This window comes from Pagrus pagrus (genome assembly GCF_965226575.1).
Source record: "Pagrus pagrus genome assembly, chromosome: 21".
In the NCBI taxonomy this organism is placed as follows: Eukaryota; Metazoa; Chordata; class Actinopteri; order Spariformes; family Sparidae; genus Pagrus; species Pagrus pagrus.
This window is the reverse complement of record NC_140208.1, coordinates 553,957-580,121: the sequence shown is the minus strand read 5'-3', so window position 1 is coordinate 580,121 and position 26,165 is coordinate 553,957. Positions and strand designations below refer to the sequence as shown.

Below are 26,165 nucleotides of genomic sequence, written 5' to 3'. Positions count from 1 at the left end.
TACTGCTACTACTGCTGCTACTACTGCTACTTCTATTGCTACTGCTACTGCTGCTACTGCTACTACTGCTACTGCTACTGCTACTACTGCTGCTACTACTGCTACTTCTACTGCTACTGCTGCTACTGCCACTGCTACTACTGCTGCTACTACTACTACTACTGCTACTTCTACTGCTACTGCTACTGCTACTACTGCTGCTACTACTACTACTGCTACTGCTACTACTGCTACTACTACTGCTACTACTGCTGCTACTGCTACTGCTGCTACTGCTACTGCTACTACTGCTACTACTGCTACTACTACTACTGCTACTAATGCTACTGCTACTACTACTACTACTGCTGCTACTGCTACTACTGCTACTGCTACTACTGCTACTACTACTACTACTACTGCTGCTACTGCTACTACTGCTACTGCTACTGCTACTACTGCTGCTACTACTACTACTACTACTACTGCTACTGCTACTTCTACTGCTACTACTGCTACTACTGCTGCTGCTACTACTGCTGCTACTATTACTACTACTACTGCTACTGCTACTTCTACTGCTACTACTGCTGCTACTGCTACTGCTACTACTGCTGCTACTACTACTACTACTACTACTGCTACTGCTACTTCTACTGCTACTACTGCTACTACTGCTGCTGCTACTACTGCTGCTACTATTACTACTACTACTGCTACTGCTACTTCTACTGCTACTACTGCTGCTACTACTACTGCTACTGCTACTGCTGCTACTGCTACTACTGCTACTGCTACTGCTACTACTGCTGCTACTACTGCTACTTCTACTGCTACTGCTGCTACTGCTACTGCTACTACTGCTACTACTGCTGCTGCTACTACTGCTACTTCTACTGCTACTGCTGCTACTGCTACTGCTGCTACTGCTACTACTGCTACTGCTACTACTGCTACTGCTACTGCTACTACTACTCCTACTACTTCTGCTACTATAACTATTACTGTGTTTCTGTCTGTCGACCATTGATTGGAGAATATTGGCAGACAGATGTGTTGAAGCTGCTGATGTCAGTAACTGTCTGTGTGTGTGTGTGTGTGTGTGTGTGTGTGTGTGTGTGTGCAGGTCATTGAGACGTTTTATGGTTATGATGAAGAAGCGTCAGTGGACTCTGATGGATCGTCTTTGTCCTTTCACACTGACAGAACTCCAGATACTGAACCAGAGGAGGTACACACACACACACACACACACACACACACACACACTCTCAATATGACCAAACTTTGGATCATCTTCACCACATTTGAAACATTTTACAAGCTGCTGTGAATCAAACATTTACATTTAGACACAAACTGACAGTTTGGCTGGGGTTCGCTTATTCTGATACAATTAAATACATAAGGAGGAGAGGGGACAGGGTATCAGTCTGACTGGTTCTGTGGCTGGTCTGTTCCTGGTCTGACTGGTTCTGTTGCTGGTCTGACTGGTTTGTGTATTTCAGGTGTGTGTGCGTGAGGAGGCGGAGCTTCGTTATCGTCAGCTGACTCAGGAGTATCAGGCGCTGCAGCGAGCGTACGCTCTGCTGACAGAGACGAGCGGAGGAGACTACGACGCTGAGAAGGAGATCAAGGTGACCCGACCTCTGAGCAAGGCAGCACCACAACCAGGGCCGCTTATCTGTACTGAAGCAAGGCGCTGACAGGTTGATGGTTTTACTCTGTGTTTCAGACCAGAGAGCAGCTGCTGGCTGAAATCAGTCGATATGAAACCAGAGTTTCAGATCTGGAGTCAGCTCTGAAACAACAAGGACTGGTAACACACACACACACACACACACACACACACACACACACTGTTCATAATAGAGCAGAAGAGGTTTTATGTTTGTAAATAAGCAAACAGAGACACGCGATATGATTGGTCCATTGACCAGGTGAGACTATTCTCTGCATTCTGATTGGTTCAAAGGTAGACTCGTGGAGGGGGTGTGTCTTCATGCTGATCAGAGGGGCGGCGAACCAATGAGAGCGAGACAGAGGTAGAACAAACAGTAGAACGTAGAACAGAGTGACCAATCATGTTCCACAATGAGCCAAACAGTACCTGGAGCTGATATCTCACTCAATCAGATCAGAGACTCCACCCGCTGATCTGGTAGAGGGGAGGAGCTTATCTGTGACATCACCTGCTCAGGTGATGGGCTGGCTCTCTGTGGTACATGACTGCACACCTCTGATCTAGAACGTAGAACGTAGAACAAAGAGCAGGTCTGTCAAGTTCTGAGGTCTTGTTTATCAAACAGTGTGTAGGATTCAAACTTCACGTGTTCGTGTGCATGAAAACTGACAACACCGTTTTGATGTTTCTTCATAATCGCGCGTGAGAGTTTACGTACAGGTGCGCTCACTCTCAACTCAAGTTTTTATAGATCACAACTGTGGGCGAACGTCTCTTTCAGCAGGCCCCGTTAGTGTGAACATCACGGTTATAAATGAGACCCCAGAACTGTAGATAATGTTGAGTTACTGCTGCTGACACTGCTGTCTGTCTGTCTGTCTGTCTGTCTGTGTGTCTGTCTGTCTGTCTGTCTGTCTCTCTGTCTCTCTGTCTCTCTGTCTGTCTGTCAGGATGTGAAGTGGGTGGAGGAGAAGCAGGCATTGTATCAGAGGAATCAGGAGTTGGTGGAGAAGGTGAAGTTAAACACATGAAACATTAACATCCATAAATCCACTAAGAAATCAGATACAAAGATTCTGCAGAACTCCCCAAAGCATCATCCTCTTTTCTTCAGTATGAAAGTAATCTATTACATCCATGAGTACACTGCAGACAGGAGCTGCTAACAGCTCATTCGCACCCACTGAATGGAAACAAACATATAGACTAAAAATAAACGTAGCTCACCGCTGACTGACTCCACAGCAGCATTATACTTCCTGTTACATCTCCCAAAGCATTATGGGAACTGTAATTCTGAAACTTTGAGCATGACTGTCCCCGAAATAGAAGAGAGACAAAGAATCATGATACCGTTAATGTTTTTGTTTTTATTTTGCTAAGAAAACTGTTGATATGAAACATAAAACCTGATTTAATATTTGTGACACTGTTCAGGTGAGGCAGATGGACGGTGAAGCTCTGCGGCTGAAAAACGACATCCAGGACGTCAAAGATCAGAACGAGTTGCTTGAGTTCAGGATCTTAGAGCTTGAGGTAACAACAGTCAGACATAAACAACAACAACAAGGTGAAACAGTAACACTGACTGACTCTCTGTTTCTATGGAAACCATGTTCACTGTTCAGGAGAGGGAGCGACGCTCACCTGGCATTAACTTCCAACAACTATATTTCCCAGAAGGCCTCAGTCCCCTGCAGATCTACTGTGAGGCGGAGGGAGTCACTGTAAGTAACAGTACACCTGTAAATACCTGAATACACCTGAGTGCACCTGTAAATACCTGAGTACACCTGCAAATACCCGAGTACACCTGTAAATACCTGTAAATACCCGAGTACACCTGTAAACACCTGAGTACACCTGTTAACACCTGAGTACACCTGTAAATACCCGAGTACAAATGTAAATACCTGAGTCCACCTGTAAACACCTGAGTTCACCTCAGTAATTACTGTTTATTGTTGTACCTTCAGGAGATTGTCATCAGTGAGTTGATGAAGAAGTTGGACATTCTGGGAGATAACGCCGTAAGTGTATGTTGAATTTATTTTGTACGTGTGTGTTTCATGTTAAAGTGTTCCAGCCTGTTCTACCTGTTTGTTATACCTGTTTCTGTTCTGCCTGTTTCTGTTCTACCTGTTTCTGTTCTGCCTGTTTCTGTTCTGCCTGTTTCTGTTCTACCTTTTCTATCATCACAACCAGCAGTGTATGTTTTATGTAAAAGTGTGTACTGTGGTCACGTGCTGTTGACATGTTGTTGACATGTTGTCTGCATGTTGTTGACATGTTATTGACATATTGATGTGTGTTGTTGACATGTTGTTGACATGTTGTTTATGTATTATTGACATGTTATTGATGTGTTGTTGACATGTTGTTCATGTATTGTTGACACGTTGATGTGTTGTTGACACGTTGTTAATGTATTGTTGACATGTTGGTGACATGTTGTTTACATGTTGGTGACGTGATGTTGACGTGATGTTTGCATGTTTTTTCTTCAGAATCTGTCCAATGAGGAACAGGTGGTGGTAATTCATGCCAGGACGGTGCTCACTCTGGCAGAGAAGGTAACGAGCACACCTGTACACACCTGAACACATCTGAGCACACCTGCTTACCTGTGCTGAGGATGGAATTATTCCCTGTAATCACTTCATTCATGAATATTTGCAGGTTGTTGTTGTTGTTGAATCGTGAATATAAACTCAGTGAACCATGTGACTGAAAACTGACTGAATTTTGAGTTCATTATGTCTCAAAACTGTGACTCCACCTGTCTGACTGTCTCCACCTGTCTGACTGTCTCCACCTGTCTGTCTGTCTCCACCTGTCTGTCTGTCTCCACCTGTCTGACTGTCAGTGGTTGGAGTCTATTGAAGTGACGAAGTCGGCTCTGCAGCAGAAGATGTTGGACATCGAGAGCGAAAAGGTAACAAACTGAATGTGACAGATGTGACAGATGTGACAGTGTGTGTGTGTGTGTGTGTGTGTGTGTGTGTGTGTGTGTTGATGTAAACAGATGTGTGTGTTCCAGATGTTTCCTCCTCATGTCTTCAGCTCCACCTGCTGGCAACATGTGTTTTATTTTCTGCACAGTAACATCAGTTAGTTTGTATTTTGGGGTTTTATGTTTTCATTGACGGCGACAGCGAGATCGATACATCTGAACGAGGATGTTAACCTCTAATTCATGAGGAAGCCTCAGTGATCTGAAAAGCTGAGTGTGAACACGGAGCAGATGGAGGAGCTCGTTGTCATGGTAACCCCTCAGCTAAAAACAGTCAAAATGGTGGAGGTGATTGCGTTGTATTGATTCACAGATTCAATTAGCAGCTCTCTGTGAGTGTAAACTCAGATGACAGACATTCATTTGCTGCTGTTGGGGGGAAACTGAAGGTTGCTGGTTTGAATCCCAGTGAGTGTGACACAGAGGCCTTTGACCTCTGTTGTTGTTTTTAGGATCTGTTCAGTAAACAGAAGGGTTACCTGGATGAAGAGCTGGACTACAGGAAGCAGTCGATGGATCAGGCTCATAAGGTGAGTAGCCTAACCCCAACAACACAAACACATCATGATGATGGCGTGTGACTGATTCACTGAAGACAAACAGAAATAAGTCAAAGAACTCAGGATGAAGCTGAAGCTGACTGGTCCAGCAGACAGCAGGGATTATAATAATTAATTAACTAGTTAATATTTATGATCAGATCAAACATGTTCTTGTCTGATGTCTGTCATCGATGCAGAGGATCCTGGAGCTGGAGGCCATGTTGTTTGAGGCTCTGCAGCAGGAAGACGAGTCCAGGATGGAGGGACTTAAGATGGAGGAAGGACATCTGTCTGAAACACTGACGGAGGACGAGAGGGAGGGGCTTCGCAGAGCAATGGACCAATGGAAACGCACTGTGATGTTTGAACTGAGAGAGAGAGACGCCCAGATCCTCCGAGAGAGGATGGAACTACTGCAGCTCACACAGCAGGTAAACATTTAGACAACAGGTAGACAACAGGTAGACAACAGGTAGACAACAGGTAAACAGTGTTATGAGTGCAGCAACGCTGACTCACTAGCTGAGGACCTCAAAGTTCTTTCACTCAACACAGAAGTCAGAAAATAAAAGTCTTGAATCCAAAAGTCTTTGTTCGTCCTGTTTACTGATGAACTTGCATCGTACACAAAAAACTGATGATCTTGACTTTCTACAAACTTCACTAACTAAGTGTAGGTCAAAAGACTGTGTTGCTCCAAGGTCCAGTGGCTTCTGACCGCTTTGTTGAGTTTCTAATTCAAACAGCCAATCAGATTTCACCATTCCAAACGTCACTGCTTCACTATTAATATTCATAATTTTTGTTTTATATGCAACACAGAATTAACTGGTCCTGAAAATATAATCAAACTTAAACTTCTCAATATAAAATTATTCTTAAGTGCAATATAATAACAGAACAATCACGTCCATAGAAATGGCTACAACAAGTGTTTTATGTTTCATGTTGTTATTTGATCAACATGATGTGTTTGTGTGTGTGTGTCTGTGTGTGTGTGTGTGTGTGTGTGTGTCTGTGTGTGTGTCTGTGTGTGTGTCTGTGTGTGTGTGTGTCTGTGTCTGTGTCACAGAGGAACAAGGATCTGGAGGAAGTTATAGAAGCACAGAAACGCCAGATTAAAGAGCTGGAGGAGAAGGTAAATGTCCGTCACCGTGGAAACACATTCATGTACAGTCAGTCCGTCACCATAGAAACACATGAACTCTGTCAGCCAGCGCTGACTCCGCTGTTTTCTTCTTCTTCTAGTTTCTCTTCCTGTTCCTCTTCTTCTCTTTGGCCTTCATCCTCTGGTCCTAACACACACTGGTGAGTCACAGCAACATGGTGGGCATGTTGTACTCGGCATCATCACAAAGTCCAACTCGGGTCTCCTGTCGCTGTAGTATCACTGTAGGATCCACTGAACAGGTGTCCACTAGATTCAGCTCAGACTGAAGTACAGAGCTGAACAGCCAATGAGATGTGAGATGATCACCTGGTGTTCTGTGTAGGCTACTTCCTGCAGCTGGTGTGTTACAGCGCCACCCTGTGGTGTTCAGAGGCAATGAGCTGAAGGAGCCGACTGTTGATAATTACATTCAGACTATAGAACAATAATGTAGAGCGCTGAACAGTTTCACTGGAACTACCTGAGTAGCTCTGACATCCTGCAACCAATCAGAATCAAGTATTCACCCAGACCATGAGAATCAATATAAACCTATGGCATCGTGTTGATGTGTCTCAGGGTCTACAGGCCTCCAGCAGCTGCTCTCGGCTCCGTCTGGATCCGACCAATCACAGCAGGACTCACAGGGCCTCAGGTTTGGAGCCAGCAGTTTATTGGCTGAGGGCCTTCAGCTGCTGTCAGCCAATCAAAGCAGAGCCCAGCTGTCAGCTGACTCTGGACTCCGTCACACCTCACGGATGAAGACAAGGATGGTTTCCACAGCAACAGATGAACATTGTGTTTTGGACAAAAAACTACAACTGGCAACATGCTAACTAGCTTCCAGGTACTGGAAGCTAGTTAGCAGTGGCTAGCTACTGTTAGCCACTGTTAGCTTACACACACACACACACGCACACACACAAACATACTGACCTCTGGACCAACCTGGTGCTGGACTTCATACAGTTTACCTCAGCTAGCTGGACTGCTGTTAGTGTTGTTAGCTGATTTATAACATCGTTAGCTACATTAGCTGAACTCATACAGTAAACTCAGCTGGTTGACTTCAGTGTTGACATGATCGGTAACAGTTCACTGACCAGCGTGTTGGTTTATGTGGCTATTGACTGATTGACTGATTGATTGATCGATTGATTGATTGATTGATTGATTGATGACTTCACACAGTAGAATCACAGTAGAAAGCATTAGACATTGATGGAGTATTCTCGTCAGGTCTTTGTTCTGATTGGCTGCCCCAGCTGCCAACAGGTGAACACAGTGTGGAGCCTCACTCACAGACCTCAGGTTACAGTTAGTAACCTTCAGGGACCAAAAACTGATGGAGACGTCTCTTCATGATGTCAGAGGTCCGCCGGAGGTCAAAGGTCAACGACAACAACGCTGATGTGGCGACACGAAGCTGAAGGTCGATGCAGGTGACAGTGTGTGTGTGAGTGAGTGTGTGTGTGTGTGTGTGTGTGTGTGTGTGTGTGTGTGTGTGTGAGAGTGTGTGTGACAGCGTGTGTGTGTGTATGTGCGTGTGACAGTGTGTGTGACAGCGTGTGTGTGTGTGACAGCGTGTGTGTGTGTGTGTGTGTGTGTGTTGTGCAGGTTATAAACGTGTTTCAGTTCACATGTGATCAGATTTCACAGTAAAGGATCAATAACAGAATAACTTCACAACACAAACACATGTATACTGATATATATATGATATGATATTATTGATTATGATGAATTAATGCATTCTTCACTTTATTCTGCCACCACAGAGAATCAGGACGCGTCAACATGTGAATGATGGATGAAATGTTTTTATCTTGTCGTGTCACGAACTTGATTTTGTTTTAAACTGATCTGATGTTTGGTGACGGAGTCAATGTGAATGATCTTCCTGCAGTGTTCAACTGATCAATGAATCTGATCAGCTTTTAAATTGATCTGCTGTTTTATTATTCAGATGATATTTTTTTATCTGCTGTGAGTCTGAACATCTGAAGAGTCGACAGTTTGATGACATCACTGATTAAAATGGTGGACACAGAATACATCATACCGCGTATTGTGTATATGTATATGTGTACATTTACCCACTGAGTGTACATGTACACACTGTGTGTACATGTACACTCTGAGAATCTAACAGGAAGTGACTTTCAGTTTAAAACATGAGAGCTTCATGTGAACATGGAGACGGACTTTGTTATGGTCCACTGAGTGTGTGTGTGTGTGTGTGTGTGTGTGTGTGTGATAAAGTGAATGTGACAGGCAAAAAAATCCAGTTCAGACTGCAGCGTCTTCAGATTTACTGCGCATCAGCAGTAATGAGCACTGACCTGTGTGTGTGTGTGTGTGTGTGTGTGTGTGTGTGTGTGTGTGTGTGTGTGTGCGCGCACGCGCTGACAGGACTGTGAGTCTCTCTGCAGTCCTGTCAGCAGAGTAAATGTTGGTCAGACATGTTGTGACATCACCGTTTGTTTTAAAATACCTGGTTCTGGTTCTGGTTCTGTCTCCACAATGCCGGCTTGAAAACGTCCTGATGAAACATCCAATGGTTTCACTCTGACAGATGTGTGAACACAGTCCTGAACAGTGGTCTCTGGCTGTGGTTGTAATACTAGACGTGTTGCAGAGACATGAGATGGCCCGTTGGACAGCTACAGATGAAACGTGTTCTGCTGGTGACCAGAACCAATCAGAGTACTCGCTGTGATGTCACATTATGATGTCATTGTGAACGCCAGGATGATCTTCAGTCAATCAATAACCACTAACAACTCCTCTGGAGACTACGACATTTGTAGCACAACTTTACCTGTCAAAAACATCTGGAGAGGTGCAGCTACAGACCTGTACGTCTAAAGGCAGCTAATTGGACAAACCATCTGTTAGTCACCCCTAACACCTGGAAACACCAGGGAACGCCTGGAAACACCTGGCCACACCAGGGAACACCTGGGAACCCCTGGAAACACCAAGGAACACCAGGACACACCAGGGAACACCTGGCAACACCAGGGAACACCAGGACACACTAGGGAACACCTGGCAACACCAGGGAACACCAGGACACACCTGGGAACACCAGGACACACCAGGGAACACCTGACAACACCAGGGAACACCAGGACACACCTGGGAACACCTGATAACACCAGGGAACACCAGGACACACCTGATAACGCCAGGGAACACCAGGACACACCAGGGAACACCTGGCAACACCAGGGAACACCAGGACACACCAGGGAACACGAGGACACACCAGGGAACACCTGGCAACACCAGGGAACACCAGGACACACCAGGGAACACATGGCAACACCAGGGGACACCTGGCAACACCAGGGAACACCAGGACACACCTGGGAACACCAGGACACACCAGGGAACACCTGGCAACACCAGGGAACACCAGGACACACCAGGGAACACATGGCAACACCAGGGGACACCAGGACACACCTGGGAACACCAGGACACACCAGGGAACACCTGGGAACACCAGGGAACACCTGGCAACACCAGGGAACACCAGGACACACCTGGGAACACCAGGACACACCAGGGAACACCTGGGAACACCAGGACACACCAGGGAACACCTGGCAACACCAGGGAACACCAGGACACACCAGGGAACACTGGCTGAGGAAAATCTCCAGGTCAGAACGGACTTTGTTTCTGACGAGCTCATCGTGTCGTCTGTTTGTGTTCTGATGGAAACATGAACAGGATTCAAACAACAACCTGATGTGTGTTCTGTTAGCTAAACCTCGTCATCCTCCTTATTATCCTCCTCCTCCTCTTCCTGTTCCTCCTCTTCCTCCTCCTCCTCCTCTTCCTGTTCCTCCTCCTCCTTGCCTCCTCTTCCTCTTCCTCCTCCTCCTTGCCTCCTCCTCCTCCTCCTGTTCCTCCCCCTCCTCCTCGCCTCCTCTTCCTCCTCCTCCTCCTCTTCCTGTTCCTCCTCCTCCTCCTGTTCCTCCTCCTCCTCCCCCTCCTCCTCACCTCCTCCTCCTCCTGTTCCTCCTCCTCCTCCTCACCTCCTCCTCCTCTTCCTCCTCCTCCTCGCCTCCTCCTCCTCCTCCTCCCCTCCTCCTCGCCTCCTCCTCCTCCTCCTGTTCCTCCCCCTCCTCCTCGGCTCCTCTTCCTCCTCCTCCCCCTCCTCCTCGCCTCCTCCTCCTCCCCCTCCTCCTCGCCTCCTCTTCCTCCTCCTCTTCCTCTTCCTCCTCCTCCCCCTCCTCCTCGCCTCCTCCTCCTCCTCCTCCTGTTCCTCCCCCTCCTCCTCGCCTCCTCTTCCTCCTCCTCCCCCTCCTCCTCGCCTCCTCCTCCTCCCCCTCCTCCTCGCCTCCTCTTCCTCCTCCTCTTCCTCTTCCTCCTCCTCCCCCTCCTCCTCGCCTCCTCCTCCTCCTCCTCCCCCTCCTCCTCGCCCCCTCTTCCTCCTCCTCCCCCTCCTCCTCGCCTCCTCCTCCTCCCCCTCCTCCTCGCCTCCTCTTCCTCCTCCTCTTCCTCTTCCTCCTCCTCCCCCTCCTCCTCGTCTCCTCCTCCTCCTCGTGTTCCTCCCCCTCCTCCTCGCCTCCTCTTCCTCCTCCTCCCCCTCCCCCTCGCCTCCTCCTCTCCTCTCCTCCCTTTAATCAGTTCCTTTCTGTCTCAGTTTGAGGTCACAGTTCCTCCCCCCCTCCATGGCCCCCTTTCCTCCTCCTTCTTCTGGTCTCCTCATTTATCGCCTGAGGTCTTCAGCCAACCCTCCTCCTCCTCCTCCTCCTCTTCCTCCTCCTCCTCCTCTTCATCTCGTCTCAGTTCAGATGTGTCCACGATGTCTGAAAGGAGGTGTTCTGTGGAGGACGACTGCTCCTCTCTCCTGTCCCGGCTCGGTTCCGACTCTCCTCGTCCTCGGATGAAGTATGGCGGGATGTTCTGCAGCGTCGAGGGAGCGTTCGAGAACAAAACGTTGAACTTTGAGTCGTTCAGTCCGCAGACGCAGCGACGCCGAGCCGCTCGAACCCGCAGTGACAGCCATGATGGAGGAGACGCAGCGAGAGGAGCGGGACGGACGGTGGTGTTTCCATCAGGACACGCCCGAGAAAACTACGGCAAGAGAGAGGTCCACATATATTTAAAATTGATTTGATTGAAACATCGGTTTGTGACTGATTATTGATGTTTTTGAATCTTTGATTGATTTTGATCCTGAAACTGAAATCTAATCAATCAGTTTGAAAATGTTTCACCCTGACCTCAGATCAGATGATGAGCTGACAGACGGGCTGAACCATCTCAGAACAAAACCATAATTAATGACTTCAGCTGTATTTGATTACTGAACTTTTACATTTACTGGAGTATCGTCAGTGGTGGAAGTAACTAAGTACATTTACCTATGTGCTGTTCTTGAAGAGAGTATTTCTACTTCACTACATTTGTGTGACAGCTTTAGTTACTTTATAAACCAATACATCCATCACATTAATGATTGTTACGTTATATTAAACTACTCAGCAGTTTATACTTCATGTTTAGATGTAATCAGATTACTGTTCAGTATGATTTATAATTACAGATCTCAAGTCAGCTGTTTATATTAAAACATGATTACTAATATTTATTAGAATCATAATGATGAGACAGGATCTATCACGAGTACTTTTACTTTTAATACTTTAAATACATTTTACTCAGAGTACTTCTGTACTTCACCTGTGATGAAGTATTTATACTGTGTTAGTGAAACATCTGAAGAGTCACTGAACTAATCAATCAATCAATCAATCAATGAGGCAAAAGCTCCTCACTGCGCCAGCATGTCTGTCTCCTCCACAGCAGGTCGACGACCAATCAGAATACAGCACATAAACTACTACCGGGGATGTGCTTTCAAAATAAAAGCATTCGCAGAGAAGAGAGTTTAAAGTCACGAACAGGAAGCTTATGTGTTTAAATGTTTGGATGTATTGATCTATTTCATTTCTTTGATCGTTTAATTTGGATTAAATTACAGAGATGACGTCAGACTCTCATCAGACCTGAGGTTGTTTAATGAGTTTATAATTAGCTGATTTCCAGACGGAGTTCTGACAGCTGATCAATAAGAAAATGGATCAATAGAAACGGACTTGATTGATCTGCCTGATTATAACGATTATACTGATTTTATTGATTAGTGATCGTATTGTTTGCGTTGTTGGTTGAAGAGCTTTAAAGCAAATGTTACTCTGCCGGGCTTTTATCTTGAAGCTCCACACCGGAAGGCGTGTGTGTGTGTGTGTGTGTGTGTGTGTGTGTGTGTGTGAGAGAGAGAGAGAGAGAGAGAGAGTTGTCGGCAGTGTGACGTCAGAGGTGACGGAAACAACAATAGCAGAGTGTGAGCGTGTGTGTGAGTGTGAGCGGATCAATCAGCCGATCACAGATCGATCAGGATGTCGTTCCAGACCAAGAAGAGCAGCGCGAGACCCGTGGTAGGTCGAACCCGTGCCGAGCCGGGTCGGGCCGAGCAGAGCTAGCTGAGCTGAGCGGAGCCGGGATAACGGGGAGGAGAGGGAGGATGCTGGGCCGGTGAGGCGGGATGCTGCAGCCCCGCGTGTCAATCAGCCGATAGAACCAGACCGAGACTGACCCGGATCAGACTGAACTGGATCAGATATCCCGGGCCGATCCGGGCTGGACCGGACCAGTCAGCTGCTGTAGACAATCCCGGTTCGGCTCGGCTAGGCTTGTCTTCAAAGAGGCGTGAAGTGAAGCTGCGGTGATGCTGAGAGATCAATAAATAATAATAATAATGATCAATGCTGATGATTAATGATAATTATGAATAAAACGTTAGATTTATATCAAAAACATTAAAGCACCGCCTGGTCTTGACTTCATGTGGATCCATTTATATTATTCTGAAAGTCACCTCACTTCCTGTCACTCGATGTCATTTTAACCTATGTGACATCATGACTGTGGGCGTGTCCCAAAGTCAAAGAGCGGCACCTGTTCATACAGATCATTGTGACTTGCAGGTACCCGTAGCTGACAAGCTGCAGGCGCGGTCTGCGTGTCGTGCAGGAGCAGGCATCAGAGTCGGCCTCGTTAATACAACAACCATAACATCCGTCACTAAATGTAAATGATTGTGTATTTGGTCGTGTCCTGATGATTTGTCCAGTTTAACTGAAATATGACCCGATAATATTCTGTTAATGATGTAAAAACTCACCGCTCGTGTTCTGTGTCATGGTCCCACCCTGCTAAAGTTTTAAAGATTATTGATTGGAAGTTGTTGATTCTCAAACCAAACCAACAGAGCAGGTAGAGAACAATAAATCTGTGAGGCTTAAACGAGATTCTGAACAAAACAAATGATGGGAAAATATCCAGATATATCCTGTCTCACAAAATATCTTAAAAACTATGTGATTAGATCTTTTTCCTGTCGGTGTAGAAACACAGTGATCAATGACTTTAACAGGATGAGGGACAGGGCATAAAGTCAGGGGACCAGCGGCCATTTTGTAAACTACAGGATTTATTGATCAGATTTTTGATCAGGACCCTGAAGGTCACACCAGCAGGTAAAAACACCTGAGGAATCGCACCTTTCGTCTGTCAGGAGGTCAAACAGCTGACTTTGATCTGTGTTGTTTCTCTTCAGTCTGATCAGACATTCAAACTGATCTAAAGATCAATAACTTCAAACCCAGCATCCTCTCTGTCTGCCTGTTTCCAGGGCGACCGTCTGATCATCAAAGGAGGAAAGATCGTCAATGACGACCAGTCGTTCTATGCTGATGTCTACATCGAAGACGGGACCATCAAGTAAATATCAATATATGAATATATGGATTATTATTGATTATTGTCACTTCAGACCAGCTTCTTGCTTTAGGTTCACTCAACATGAACACCTGAGCTCCAGGTGTGTAGAGTGTCCACCTGTTAGGCTCGACTGTCTCTGACATCATCACACTTCCTGTCCTGTGTCCTGATCAGGCAGATCGGGGAGAACCTGATCGTCCCGTCTGGCGTGAGGACGGTGGACGCGTACGGTCAGCTGGTGATCCCCGGAGGAATCGACGCCAACACCAACCTGCAGGCTCCTCAGAAAGGCCTGAACCCGACCGACGACTTCTACCAGGGAACCAGAGCCGCCGTGTCCGGAGGAACCACCATGATCAGTGAGATTATTACCAATCACCTATCAATACTCATCAGTCAGGTTCAGAGGGCAGCAGTAACAACAGTGATGGTTGTGTTCACAGTGGACCACGTGCTGGTGGAGCCAGGGACGAGTTTACTGTCAGCGTTTGATCAGTGGAGGGAGATGGCGGAGGAGAGGGCGTGCTGCGACTTCTCTCTACACCTCGACATCACGCGCTGGCATGACGGACTGTACGAGGAGCTGGAGACGCTCATCAAAGATAAAGGTCAGAGGTCACGGTGCAATGATCGCAGTAAGGCCACAAACAGATTCTCTTCAGTTGGTTTTGTATTAACTGTGTTTGTGTTTCAGGTGTGAACTCCTTCCTGTTCTTCATGGCTTACAAAGACAAATACCAGAGCTCCGACTCTCAGGTCAGCTAAACCTTCATGAGTATTCATGTTGTTGTTTGTTTGTTATTGTTGCTATTGTTGTTGTTGTTGTTGTTGCTGAGGTTGTTATTGAGGTTGTCGTTGTGCTGAGGTTGTTGTTGTTGTTGCTGAGGTTGTTGTTGAGGTTGTCGTTGTTGCTGAGGTTGTTGTTGTTGTTGTGCCGAGGTTGTTGTTGTTGTTTTTGCTTAGGTTGTTGTTGCTGATGTTATTGTTGTTGCTGTGGGTTGTTATTGTTGTTGCCAAGGTTGTTGTTGTTGCTGAGGTTGTTGTTTTTCTTCTTAGGTTGTTGTTGCTGAGGTTTGTTGTTGTTACTGAGGTTGTTGTTGCTGAGGTTGTTGTTGTTGATGTTGTTGCTGAGGTTGTTGTTGCTGAGGTTTGTTGTTGTTACTGAGGTTGTTGTTGCTGAGGTTGTTGCTGTTGTTGTTGTTGTTGTTGTTGCTGATGTTATTGCTGAGGTTGTTGCTGCTGAGGTTGTTGTTGTTGTTGCTGAGGCTGTTGTTGTTGTTGCTGAGGTTTGTTGTTGTTGTTGTTGCTGAGGTTGTTGTTGTTGAGGTTTGTTGTTGTTACTGAGGTTGTTGTTGCTGAGGTTGTTGTTGATGAGGTTTGTTGTTGTTGTTGCTGAGGTTTGTTGTTGTTGTTGCTGTGGTTTGTTTTTGTTGTTGTTGTTGTTACTGATGTTGTTGTTGAGGTTGTTGTTGCTGAGGTTTGTTGTTGTTGCTGAGGTTGTTGTTGTTGTTGCTGAGGTTGTTGTTGCTGAGGTTGTTGTTGTTGTTGTTGAGGTTTGTTGTTGTTACTGAGGTTGTTGTTGCTGAGGTTGTTGTTGTTGTTGTTGTTGTTGTTGTTGCTGAGGTTGTTGTTGTTGTTGTTGTTGTTGTTGTTGTTGTTGCCCAGGTTGTTTGCTTACATCAGTATCTTACTTTGAATCTGCTTCCTCTTTTCATGGCTTCAGCTCTACGAGGCGTTCGGGGTCCTCCGGGATCTTGGAGCCATTGCACAGGTCCATGCTGAGAATGGTGACATCATTGATGAGGTAATTCAACCTGACCAATGAGACGGGAGCTTTCACTGTTTTTCAACCAAACACACTGAATTTAAACTGTTTTGTGTTTCAGGAACAGAAGAAACTTCTCTGTCTTGGCATCACTGGACCTGAAGGACACGTTCTATCTCACCCTGAGGAGGTACGCACACCTGTACTTATACATGGAACACACCTGTAATCACACCTGGAACACACCTGTAATCACACCTGGAACATACCTGTAATCACACCTGGAACACACCTGTAATCACACCTGGAACACACCTGTAATCACACCTGGAACACAAATGTAACTACACCTTTAACCCCACTGTTATTACACCTGTAACACGACTGTAATCACACCTGTATTTACACCTGGAACACACCTGTAATCATGTCTGTAAATACATCTGTAACACACCTGTACCTGTACCTGGAACACACCTGTAATAACACCTGTAAAACACCTGGAACACACCTGTAATCCCATCACATTTTCTTCGTCCACCAGGTGGAGACGGAGGCGGTGTATCGGGCCATCACCATCGCCAAACAGGCCAACTGTCCGCTGTATGTTACCAAGGTGATGAGCAAATCTGCTGCTGATGTCATCGCCAAAGCCAGGAAGAAAGGTGACATCATCATCCTCGTCTGTACTCAATGTTGTCCTTTAATCCAGATTAGATTCACCCTTAATTATAAATGTGATTTAGATTCTGTTTCAGTTATATAGTATTCTGAGGCAGGACCGGGTGGACCAGGTCCGTCAGCCTACAGGTTCAGTCCTCGACCTCCATGAGACACTAACGAGTCACTTAAGAACACAACGTCACCCACACCTGCTGTCACTGTAGAGGTTTCAGAAGACTTGTTTGAATCTTCCAGCTCTGTATCCTCTATAAGGGACGAGTCAGTCAGTTTTAAGATGCAGACCGCTTATCTTAGCATGTAGCCCGCTCCTCCCTCTTCTGTTTATGGGCCTGATGGGGCTTCACCTCCATAGAGGTGGTGCACTTCCACTGTGAGACTGAGGAGCAGCCAATATGGACAGATAATGATAACTGGGACTGAGGTTCCAAAGGAATTCAACATTGGGTTGAAAAGATGAGTTCTTCGCTCAGATTTGAAGGCCTCATCAGTAAGACTGTCCGATACCAGCAGGAAGTGACTCCAGAGAGAAGAGGCCTGGACTCTGAGAGTGTGGAGAACTGGATGGGAGGTGCTCAGACAGATGTTGTAGTTTAAACATCCTCCTGCTCCTGTCATCAGGTATGGTGGTGTATGGGGAGCCAATCACAGCTGGTCTGGCCACTGACGGCTCTCACTATTGGTCCAAAGACTGGGCCACAGCTGCTGCCTTCGTCATGAGCCCGCCTCTTAACCCTGACCCATCAACACCACAGTACTTGACCGCCCTGTTAGCATGGTGAGTATGATTGTTAGTATGATTGTTAGTATGATTGTTAGTATGGTTAGTATGATTGTTAGTATGGTGAGTATGATTGTTAGTATGATTGTTAGTATGATTGTTAGTATGGTTAGTATGATTGTTAGTATGGTGAGTATGATTGTTAGTATGGTTAGTATGATTGTTAGTATGATTGTTAGTATGGTGAGTATGATTGTTAGTATGGTGAGTATGATTGTTAGTATAATTGTTAGTATGATTGTTAGTATGATTAGCATGATTGTTAGTATGGTGAGTATGATTGTTAGTATAATTGTTAGTATGATTGTTAGTATGATTAGCATGATTGTTAGTATGGTTAGTATGATTGTTAGTATGATTGTTAGTATGGTGAGTATGATTGTTAGTATGGTGAGTATGATTGTTAGTATGGTTAGTATGATTGTTAGTATGATTGTTAGTGTGGTGAGTATGATTGTTAGTATGGTTAGTATGATTGTTAGTATGGTGAGTATGATTGTTAGTATGATTGTTAGTATAATTGTTAGTATGGTTAGTAGGATTGTTAGTATGATTGTTAGTATGATTAGCATGATTGTTAGTATGGTTAGTATGATTGTTAGTATGATTGTTAGTATGGTGAGTATGATTGTTAGTATGGTTAGTATGATTGTTAGTATGATTGTTAGCATGGTGAGTATGATTGTTAGTGTGGTGAGTATGATTGTTAGTATGATTGTTAGTATGATTGTTAGCATGGTGAGTATGATTGTTAGTTTGGTGAGTATGATTGTTAGTATGGTTAGTATGATTGTTAGTATGATTGTTAGCATGGTGAGTATGATTGTTAGTGTGGTGAGTATGATTGTTAGTATGGTGAGTATGATTGTTAGTATGGTGAGTATGATTGTTAGTATGATTGTTAGTATAGTGAGTATGATTGTTAGTATGGTGAGTATGATTGTTAGTATGATTGTTAGCATGGTGAGTATGATTGTTAGTGTGGTGAGTATGATTGTTAGTATGGTTAGTATGATTGTTAGTATGATTGTTAGCATGGTGAGTATGATTGTTAGTGTGGTGAGTGTGATTGTTAGTATGGTGAGTATGATTGTTAGTATGATTGTTAGTATAGTGAGTATGATTGTTAGTATGGTGAGTATGATTGTTAGTATGATTGTTAGCATGGTGAGTATGATTGTTAGTGTGGTGAGTATGATTGTTAGTATGGTGAGTATGATTGTTAGTATGGTTAGTATGATTGTTAGTGTGGTGAGTATGATTGTTAGTATGGTTAGTATGATTGTTAGTATGGTGAGTATGATTGTTAGTATGGTTAGTAAGACTCCAGGGGTCCGTTTCACAAAGCAGGTTTAGTGAAAACTCTGAGTCTGTTAACCCTGAAATGAGGGAAACTCTGAGTTTTCCGTTTCACAAAGGGAGGTAACTCAAACCAGAGAAAGAGGGGTAACTCTAGCCTGTTTCACAGAGAGAGGTAACTTAAGCTCTCGGTCAGTTACCATGGTAACATACTCTATGAACCTAACCTGGTCGGGACCAGGTTTTTCTCAACAAACCTTGAGTTTCTCTCTGTCTCCGCCCTCTTTCAGCCACACACGGTATTTGATTTCCTCATTCATTCAGTCAGCAGGCGAGTTTTGGCGTAATATAGTTCTGCTGTCTGTTTTTTGAGAAAATCATTGCAAAAATCAGTCAGTAGGCGACATTAGAAGTTATATTAGGTGGCGACTATTTTCACTACCATGGCGTGTCCTTTTGATAATGATCCCGTGGATGAAGGTGCAGCATTACTGCGCAGAGAATTAAATACTCGTCGGGAGATGATTATCAGACCGCGCATAGATGTTCTTGCATTTCCAGACAATTATCTTTTTGAGCGGTACCGTTTCACGTCACAGTCCACCATTTACAAACACAACCTAATCCGTCCTTACATTTCCAACATTACCAACCGAAGTCATGCTCTCACATACCAGCAGATAGTGTGTGTTGCGCTGCGCTTTTTTGCAAATGGGAGTTTTTTATACAACGTCGGAGATGCAGAGCACTTTACAAAAGTAAAAAAAAGTCATGAAAGGGAAATAAATATTTTTATGAATAGGCTTAAAATATATAGATAGTTCTAGGCATATTACATTTTATTAAAGCACTTGTGTCTTGGGGGGTGAGCTCAGAGGATGAGCTCCCTCCAGGCTTAGGGCCAGCTCCTCTGCCTCTGTTAGAGGTGCGGTGCTGGGCCACCACCCGTTTTGCGGGCATCTGCTTTCTTTCTGTTGGCTGAGTAGAAGTCTGTGTTAGTTTAAATAGGCTTAATTCTTTAACAGAACATGATATAGATGGGAATACATTTATGTGTGTGAAAACAGCATTATGTTGGGGATAAAACAACTGTACAGTCAAACAGCCACTTAATATTTACTTTACAATGTAAAACATGATCAAAATGAGGTACCCCGTGAGATTATGCCGGTCTCACCTGTTTGAACAATGTTTTTATGTTTCATCTTAAGCTGCTTACACTTCCTTCTAAAAACGTGCTCAAACTCACCGTATGAGCGCATTAATAAAAAAAAACGTAGCCCTCCTCTTCTCCGTTGCCATGGTGACTCGTCGAATCGGGGCTCCATTGACGCTGTCTTTTTAGACTTGTGGCGCACGCGCTTAACTCCAGGTGAAACTACTCCGAGTTGATCAAACTAACTCAAATCAGCTGTTCTGGAACCGAAAACTCAGAGTTTTCTATCTCAGAGTAGATCAACTCAGAGTTCAAGGTTAGACTCAGAGTTTGTTGAACCTGCTTTGTGAAACGGACCCCTGGTGAATCTGACAGGTGCTTGTGTGTGTTTTGTTCTAGTGGAGACCTCCAGGTGACGTCCAGCGCTCAGGCCAGCTTCTCCACCGCTCAGAAAGCTGTGGGTAAAGACGACTTCACTCTGATCCCAGAGGGAGCCAATGGGATCGAGGAGAGGATGTCTGTGGTGTGGGACAGAGCTGTGGTGAGAAAACTTTATGTAACCGTACAAATGTGAATGACTTTAAACTATAAAAAAGTTTCCACTTCACTTGAAGTATTGGAGTACAGGATGAACTTCACATTGAGACAGAGCAGCTTCTTCCTGCTGACACCACCTCACCTTGTATCTTGATTTTTGTCATCCTGTGTCCTGCAGTCTATGGGGAAGATGGATGAGAACGAGTTTGTCGCTGTAACGAGCACCAATGCTGCCAAACTCTTCAACATTTACCCACGTAAAGGTATCAGTCAGTCTGAGGACATTAAAGGATAACTACCGCTTTTTACAACCTGGACCTTATTTCTAGCAAAATATATGATCATTTACTCACCCAGATAACCGGGGTCTGTAGGTTGACCTACTACCTCTGACCTGGAAGATGTCGTCTCTGAGCTGCGCGTGCACCCGCGACAGCCGGCTTGTTTACCTGTAGCTGCTACTGCTAGTTTGACCCCGGATGTTGATAACAGACGAGCCCGGACTCAGAGGGGAATAGCGCTAGCTTATCATGACAAAATATTGGTGAAATGAACTAGTTTCGTGACAGATAATGCGTTATATAGAGGCTGTGTGTCGCTGCCCCGTCACTCGAATTATATGGATATATCGGCGCTAACCAAAGTTATCTGGGTGAGTAAATGATCATATATTTTGCTAGAAATAAAGTACAGGTTGTAAAAAATGGTAGTTATCCTTTAACTGTGATTCATCATCTTTTTCTCAGCCTGAGGTGGAAACTCACTGTAACTGAAAGTTTTACCATCTGTAAACGGATGTCAGATATCTGATGTGCCTCTGTGTGTTCAGGACGGATCGCTGTCGGATCAGACGCCGATATCGTCGTCTGGAACCCAAAGGAGACCCGAACTGTTTCTGCAAAGACTCATAACCTGGTGAATCCAATTTCATCATCATCCTCGTCATCATCCTCATCATCCATAATCAAAACCCATCATTGATCATCATTAGCTGCACCTCCTTATGCTCCCTGTCTGTGTGTAGACGGTGGATGTGAACATCTTGGAGGGTTTGGAGTTTCGCGGCGTGGCGTCGGTGGTGATCAGTGGAGGTCGAGTCGTTCTGGAGGACGGAAAACTGAACGTGACTGAAGGTTCAGGACGTTTCATCCCCAGGAAGGCGTTCCCCGACGCCGTTTACAAGAGGATCAGAGCCCGCAGCAAGGTGACTAAACACCTGTTTTACAAGTAAACCACCTAACAGGTTGTTAACAGGTTCAGCTGCAGTCTGATTGATGAACAAGTCGATCAGTTAACTCATTGATCAGTTCATCAGGAGGTCATTCTCAGACATTTTCTCTCCTCATCTCAGATGGCTGAGGCTCGTGGCGTCCCCCGTGGAAACTATGATGGACCAGTCCATGATGTCATCAGTATGACCAAATCGGTCCCACCCACTCCGACCACCAGGGGGTCCCCCTGTCCAAAAGCCCTGACTGGCTCCCGCAACCTCCACCAATCAGGATTCACCCTGGCTGGTAGTGTTCACAGATGACAGTATTCTGATCAACAATCTGATGAGTTGCATTCTGAGTAAACGACCACATACAGCAGCTGAGTATGACCATCACTCTTCTTCTTCTTCTCTGCAGGAGCTCAGGTTGATGACCACATTCCTCGCCGCTCTACTCAGAGGATCGTGGCACCGCCTGGTGGACGATCCAACATCACATCCTTATCTTAAAGAACCAAGCTGTCAAATCTGAAACATAACGGGTCAAATCTGAAACATAACGAGTCAAATCTAAAACATAACGAGTCAAATCTGAAACATAACAAGTCAAACTGTCAAATCTGAAACATAACGAGTCAAATCTGAAACATAACGAGTCAAGCTGTCAAGTCTGATACATAACGAGTCAAATCTGAAACATAAGTCAAATCTGAAACATAACAGGTCAAATCTGAAACGTAACAAGTCAAACTGTCAAATCTGAAACATAACGAGTCAAATCTGAAACATAACAAGTCAAATCTAAAACATAACAAGTCAAACTGTCAAATCTGAAACATAACGAGTCAAATCTGAAACATAACAAGTCAAACTGTCAAATCTGAAACATAACGAGTCAAATCTGAAACATAACGGGTCAAATCTGAAATATAAGTCAAACTGTCAAATCTGAAACGTAACGAGTCAAATCTGAAACATAACAAGTCAAATCTGAAACATAACAAGTCAAACTGTCAAATATGAAACATAAGTCAAACTGTCAAATCTGAAACATAACAAGTCAAATATGAGACATAACGAGTCAAATCTGAAACATAGCAAGTTAAGCTGTCAAATCTGAAACATAACGAGTCAAATCTAAAACATAACGAGTCAAGCTGTCAAATCTGAAACATAACGAGTCAAATCTGAAACATAACGAGTCAAATCTAAAACATAACAAGTCAAACTGTCAAATCTGATACATAACGAGTCAAATCTGAAACATAACGAGTCAAATCTGAAACATAACGGGTCAAATCTGAAATATAAGTCAAACTGTCAAATCTGAAACGTAACGAGTCAAATCTGAAACATAACAAGTCAAATCTGAAACATAACAAGTCAAACTGTCAAATATGAAACATAAGTCAAACTGTCAAATCTGAAACATAACAAGTCAAATATGAAACATAACGAGTCAAATCTGAAACATAACGAGTTAAGCTGTCAAATCTGAAACATAACGAGTCAAATCTGAAACATAACGAGTCAAATCTAAAACATAACGAGTCAAGCTGTCAAATCTGAAACATAACGAGTCAAATCTAAAACATAACGAGTCAAGCTGTCAAATCTGAAACATAATGAGTCAAATCTGAAACATAACGAGTCAAATCTAAAACATAATGAGTCAAATAAAAACATAACGAGTCATGTCTAAAACATAATGAGTCAAACTGTCAAATCTAAAACATAACGAGTCATGTCTAAAACATGAGTCAAATTCAAAACATAACGAGTCAAATTCAAAACATAACGAGTCAAATTCAAAACATAACAAGTCATGTCTAAAACATAACAAGTCATGTCTAAAACATAACGAGTCAAATTCAAAACATAACGAGTCAAACTGTTTTAGTTCGTCCAACAAAAACGTCACCTTAATTACAATATACAGACAAACCCTACAACAACCCTACAACTAGAACTACAAGCTTATAATTTGTAAATCCTACTGTATTTCATCTGAAGTAGTACTGAATGTTACAACAGTACTACAACCCTACACCGAGTACTTTACCCATGACAACTACTTTATAATACTACAGTCGTACTTCAACTTGTACTTAACCCTGCAACAATGGTACTACAACTCTACACGTACTACTGAACCCGATTACAACCATACAAATCATAGTACTACCGTCCAACTAGTACTGAATGTTACAAAACATGTATTACAACCCTGAAAATACTACAAATCCTACACCTACTGTACTTCATCCAAGGCAGTACTGCATGTTACAACAATGGTACAGCCACAACCCGACAACTAGTACTGAACCTACAACAGTGGTACTTTAACTAGTACTGAGTGATACTGGTACAGTCATTTGAAGTACTCTACATACTAAACGTGTATACAATAACATTTCATCTCATTCTCTGTAGTACTCTCTGATAAACACAATAGTAGATCAAACTTCCTGTTTTCTCTCATGCTCTTTCATTAACAGCATCATCACTTCATCATCAGACACCACCAGTACACTCGTCATACTGGGCCCACTGTCCCTTTATGTTGTCAGACATCCCAGAACAATAAAAAACAGAACTCATTCTGTTCATTGTAAATTAGTTTATGTGGTCCTGAAGTCATTAATATGAACCCTGTAACATCTCATGATAATATAATTATTCCTGGTCCATATCACTCTTATTATCTGTTATAATAATAATAATAATTGTTATCTGATCTCAATCTGAACCACTTTAAATCTTTAATAATATAAATCTGTTCTGATATAACTTCATCAGTCTGTGGTAGATAAACGTGTTCAGTCCTGATCAGTGTTTCTATTGGTCCGACTGACTGAAGGGTTAGTCCTGTCGGGACCAATCTTTTACTCTCTGATTTATTGATACAGTTAATTTGAGTTATTATTGATGAAATAATTGATAAACCAACATGAAACTTTCAGACTGACACATCCAACTTTTTGCGAACATCATCTGATAAATGGTGCTAATAAATCCAGCAGTAGCCTGCAAGTAGCAATCCCTTCAACACCACGCCCCCTACAGGAAGTGAACACACTGACTCCGCCCCCAGAAATATGTGACGCCAACTGACATTAAAAAAACCAGAGCCTGATCTGACCGTGGATGTACTTTGAGAACTGGATACTGGACTCGTGGGGAGGTTTGTGTCCGTGGGCTCAGACTCCTCTGTGATGTCACACACATGAAGATGACGCAGCACCTCACCATGAGCAGATGGAAACAAAATGGAGACTGATGAGGTGAAACAACTCGCGTCTGTAACGTTAATACTAAACCAGTCTGGATGAGAAAAAGGTTCAGTGAGACGCCATCAACACGGCTGTCCAGCTAATGTTAGCCTCAAGAGCTAGAATGTTTACTGTTGCTTAGCAACACGTCAACTGCTCCAGAATCTCTCATTGGCTGTTGTGAAAGTCCTGACGTAATCATCCAGGTCCAAACTATCACACCTGTTTCAGTTGACTCATTGTGGTTTCATCTAAACTGGCTAAGCATAACAATACCAGGGTAAGCCAATCAGAGCAGAGTAGGGCAGAGCTACTCAAGGAAACCAGTGGATCCATAATAACATGTAAACCCGTCACAGTGGATCTGGACCCAACACCGGTACCAGACGAGGTCCCAGACCAAATTTATCCTCAGATTGGCAAGAGCAGCTGTTCCTGTAGACTGAGGCTTTAGTGTTGAGTTTCTCCTGCTGGCCCCGCCCACACAGGTAAATCAAGCATGCTGATTGGTAGAATTAACTTCATGACCTCAGATATAAACAAGAAGGACTGATCAGATTTTGCACAGATTTGATCTCTAAACAGACCAAACTGACCGTCAGCTCACCAACACGCCCAGCGATCAACTGTCTCTTAATACATCCGCGGTCCGAGCGGCTGTAGCCCCTCCCCCTCCTGCTCTGTGACCTCTGGTGACCTCTGAAGGGATTTTTATTAACTGTCTTTGATTAGTAAAGGCTTCATTTGATACCATGACCATTTTGTATTTTTTACAGTTTTTGTATCCTGACAGTGTTAGCATCAGTGATCGTAGCACTCAGTTCAGCCCATGGCGGCCATGTTGGTGCCACACTGTTGCTATAGTAACAACATACTGCTATGAACAGCTTCCAACATGGCGTCCTTATTAAACTCTGTAGTACAGATTAGCTCCAACATGGCGGCTGTGTCCCTGCAGGCTGAACTGTTTCTTTAGCAGTCGGTTGTTTTTGTGTCCTTACAGATGCGCTGGACAAACATGGACGACATGAACTCTTTGTAAATGCAGTGATCATGTGCAGTGTGTATATGAGGAGTGGTTACCATGGAGACGGTGCATCTGTTGTCGTTGTTGTTGTTCCTGTAGTGAATGTAAAACTTCTTCCAGTTGTGAAGAGCTGCATGAATAAACTGTGAAGTGAAACTCAGCAGAGTGAGATGTCTGTTTGTCCAACATGCTAACAGATGACAAATAATAACAATAACAGAGTCAGATATTGAACCCTTCTCCACCGTTTTTAAGTGTAC

The 26,165-nt window shown here is 44.2% G+C and overlaps 2 protein-coding genes across 7 annotated transcripts in view; both read left to right on the top strand.

Annotated features, from left to right (window-relative positions):
* Positions 1-8,422, top strand: part of jakmip3 (Janus kinase and microtubule interacting protein 3) — a 23,736-nt gene extending 15,314 nt beyond the window's left edge. For 3 of the 5 annotated variants that reach the window (XM_084341930.1, XM_084341929.1, XM_084341927.1), the window contains 14 exons: positions 1,106-1,210; positions 1,488-1,616; positions 1,715-1,798; positions 2,614-2,676; positions 3,101-3,199; positions 3,292-3,390; positions 3,640-3,699; positions 4,171-4,236; positions 4,530-4,598; positions 5,129-5,206; positions 5,416-5,649; positions 6,291-6,356; positions 6,467-6,526; positions 6,948-8,422. In XM_084341930.1, the coding sequence (XP_084198056.1) occupies positions 1,106-1,210; positions 1,488-1,616; positions 1,715-1,798; positions 2,614-2,676; positions 3,101-3,199; positions 3,292-3,390; positions 3,640-3,699; positions 4,171-4,236; positions 4,530-4,598; positions 5,129-5,206; positions 5,416-5,649; positions 6,291-6,356; positions 6,467-6,517 (1,203 nt within the window). In that variant the 3' untranslated portion in view covers positions 6,518-6,526; positions 6,948-8,422. The remainder of the gene's footprint in view (positions 1-1,105; positions 1,211-1,487; positions 1,617-1,714; positions 1,799-2,613; positions 2,677-3,100; positions 3,200-3,291; positions 3,391-3,639; positions 3,700-4,170; positions 4,237-4,529; positions 4,599-5,128; positions 5,207-5,415; positions 5,650-6,290; positions 6,357-6,466; positions 6,527-6,947) is intronic. The other 2 variants (XM_084341931.1, XM_084341928.1) reach the window with 1 other exon arrangement.
* Positions 8,423-11,166: 2,744 nt separating this feature from the next.
* dpysl4 (dihydropyrimidinase like 4) lies at positions 11,167-26,065 on the top strand. Of its 2 annotated transcripts, none has more exons than XM_084342202.1 (15): positions 11,167-11,478; positions 14,086-14,174; positions 14,349-14,533; positions 14,618-14,782; positions 14,869-14,930; positions 15,898-15,978; positions 16,061-16,129; positions 16,484-16,604; positions 17,242-17,398; positions 20,256-20,397; positions 20,572-20,656; positions 21,223-21,308; positions 21,418-21,597; positions 21,745-21,910; positions 22,025-26,065. In XM_084342202.1, exons 1-15 carry the CDS (start codon positions 11,191-11,193, stop codon positions 22,114-22,116), a joined length of 1,968 nt encoding a protein of 655 aa, XP_084198328.1. In that variant the 5' UTR covers positions 11,167-11,190; the 3' UTR covers positions 22,117-26,065. The 2 variants fall into 2 exon arrangements, with proteins under 2 accessions (XP_084198328.1, XP_084198327.1); XM_084342201.1 differs by lacking the exon at positions 11,167-11,478 and adding an exon at positions 11,542-12,829.
* Positions 26,066-26,165: the final 100 nt, after the last annotated feature.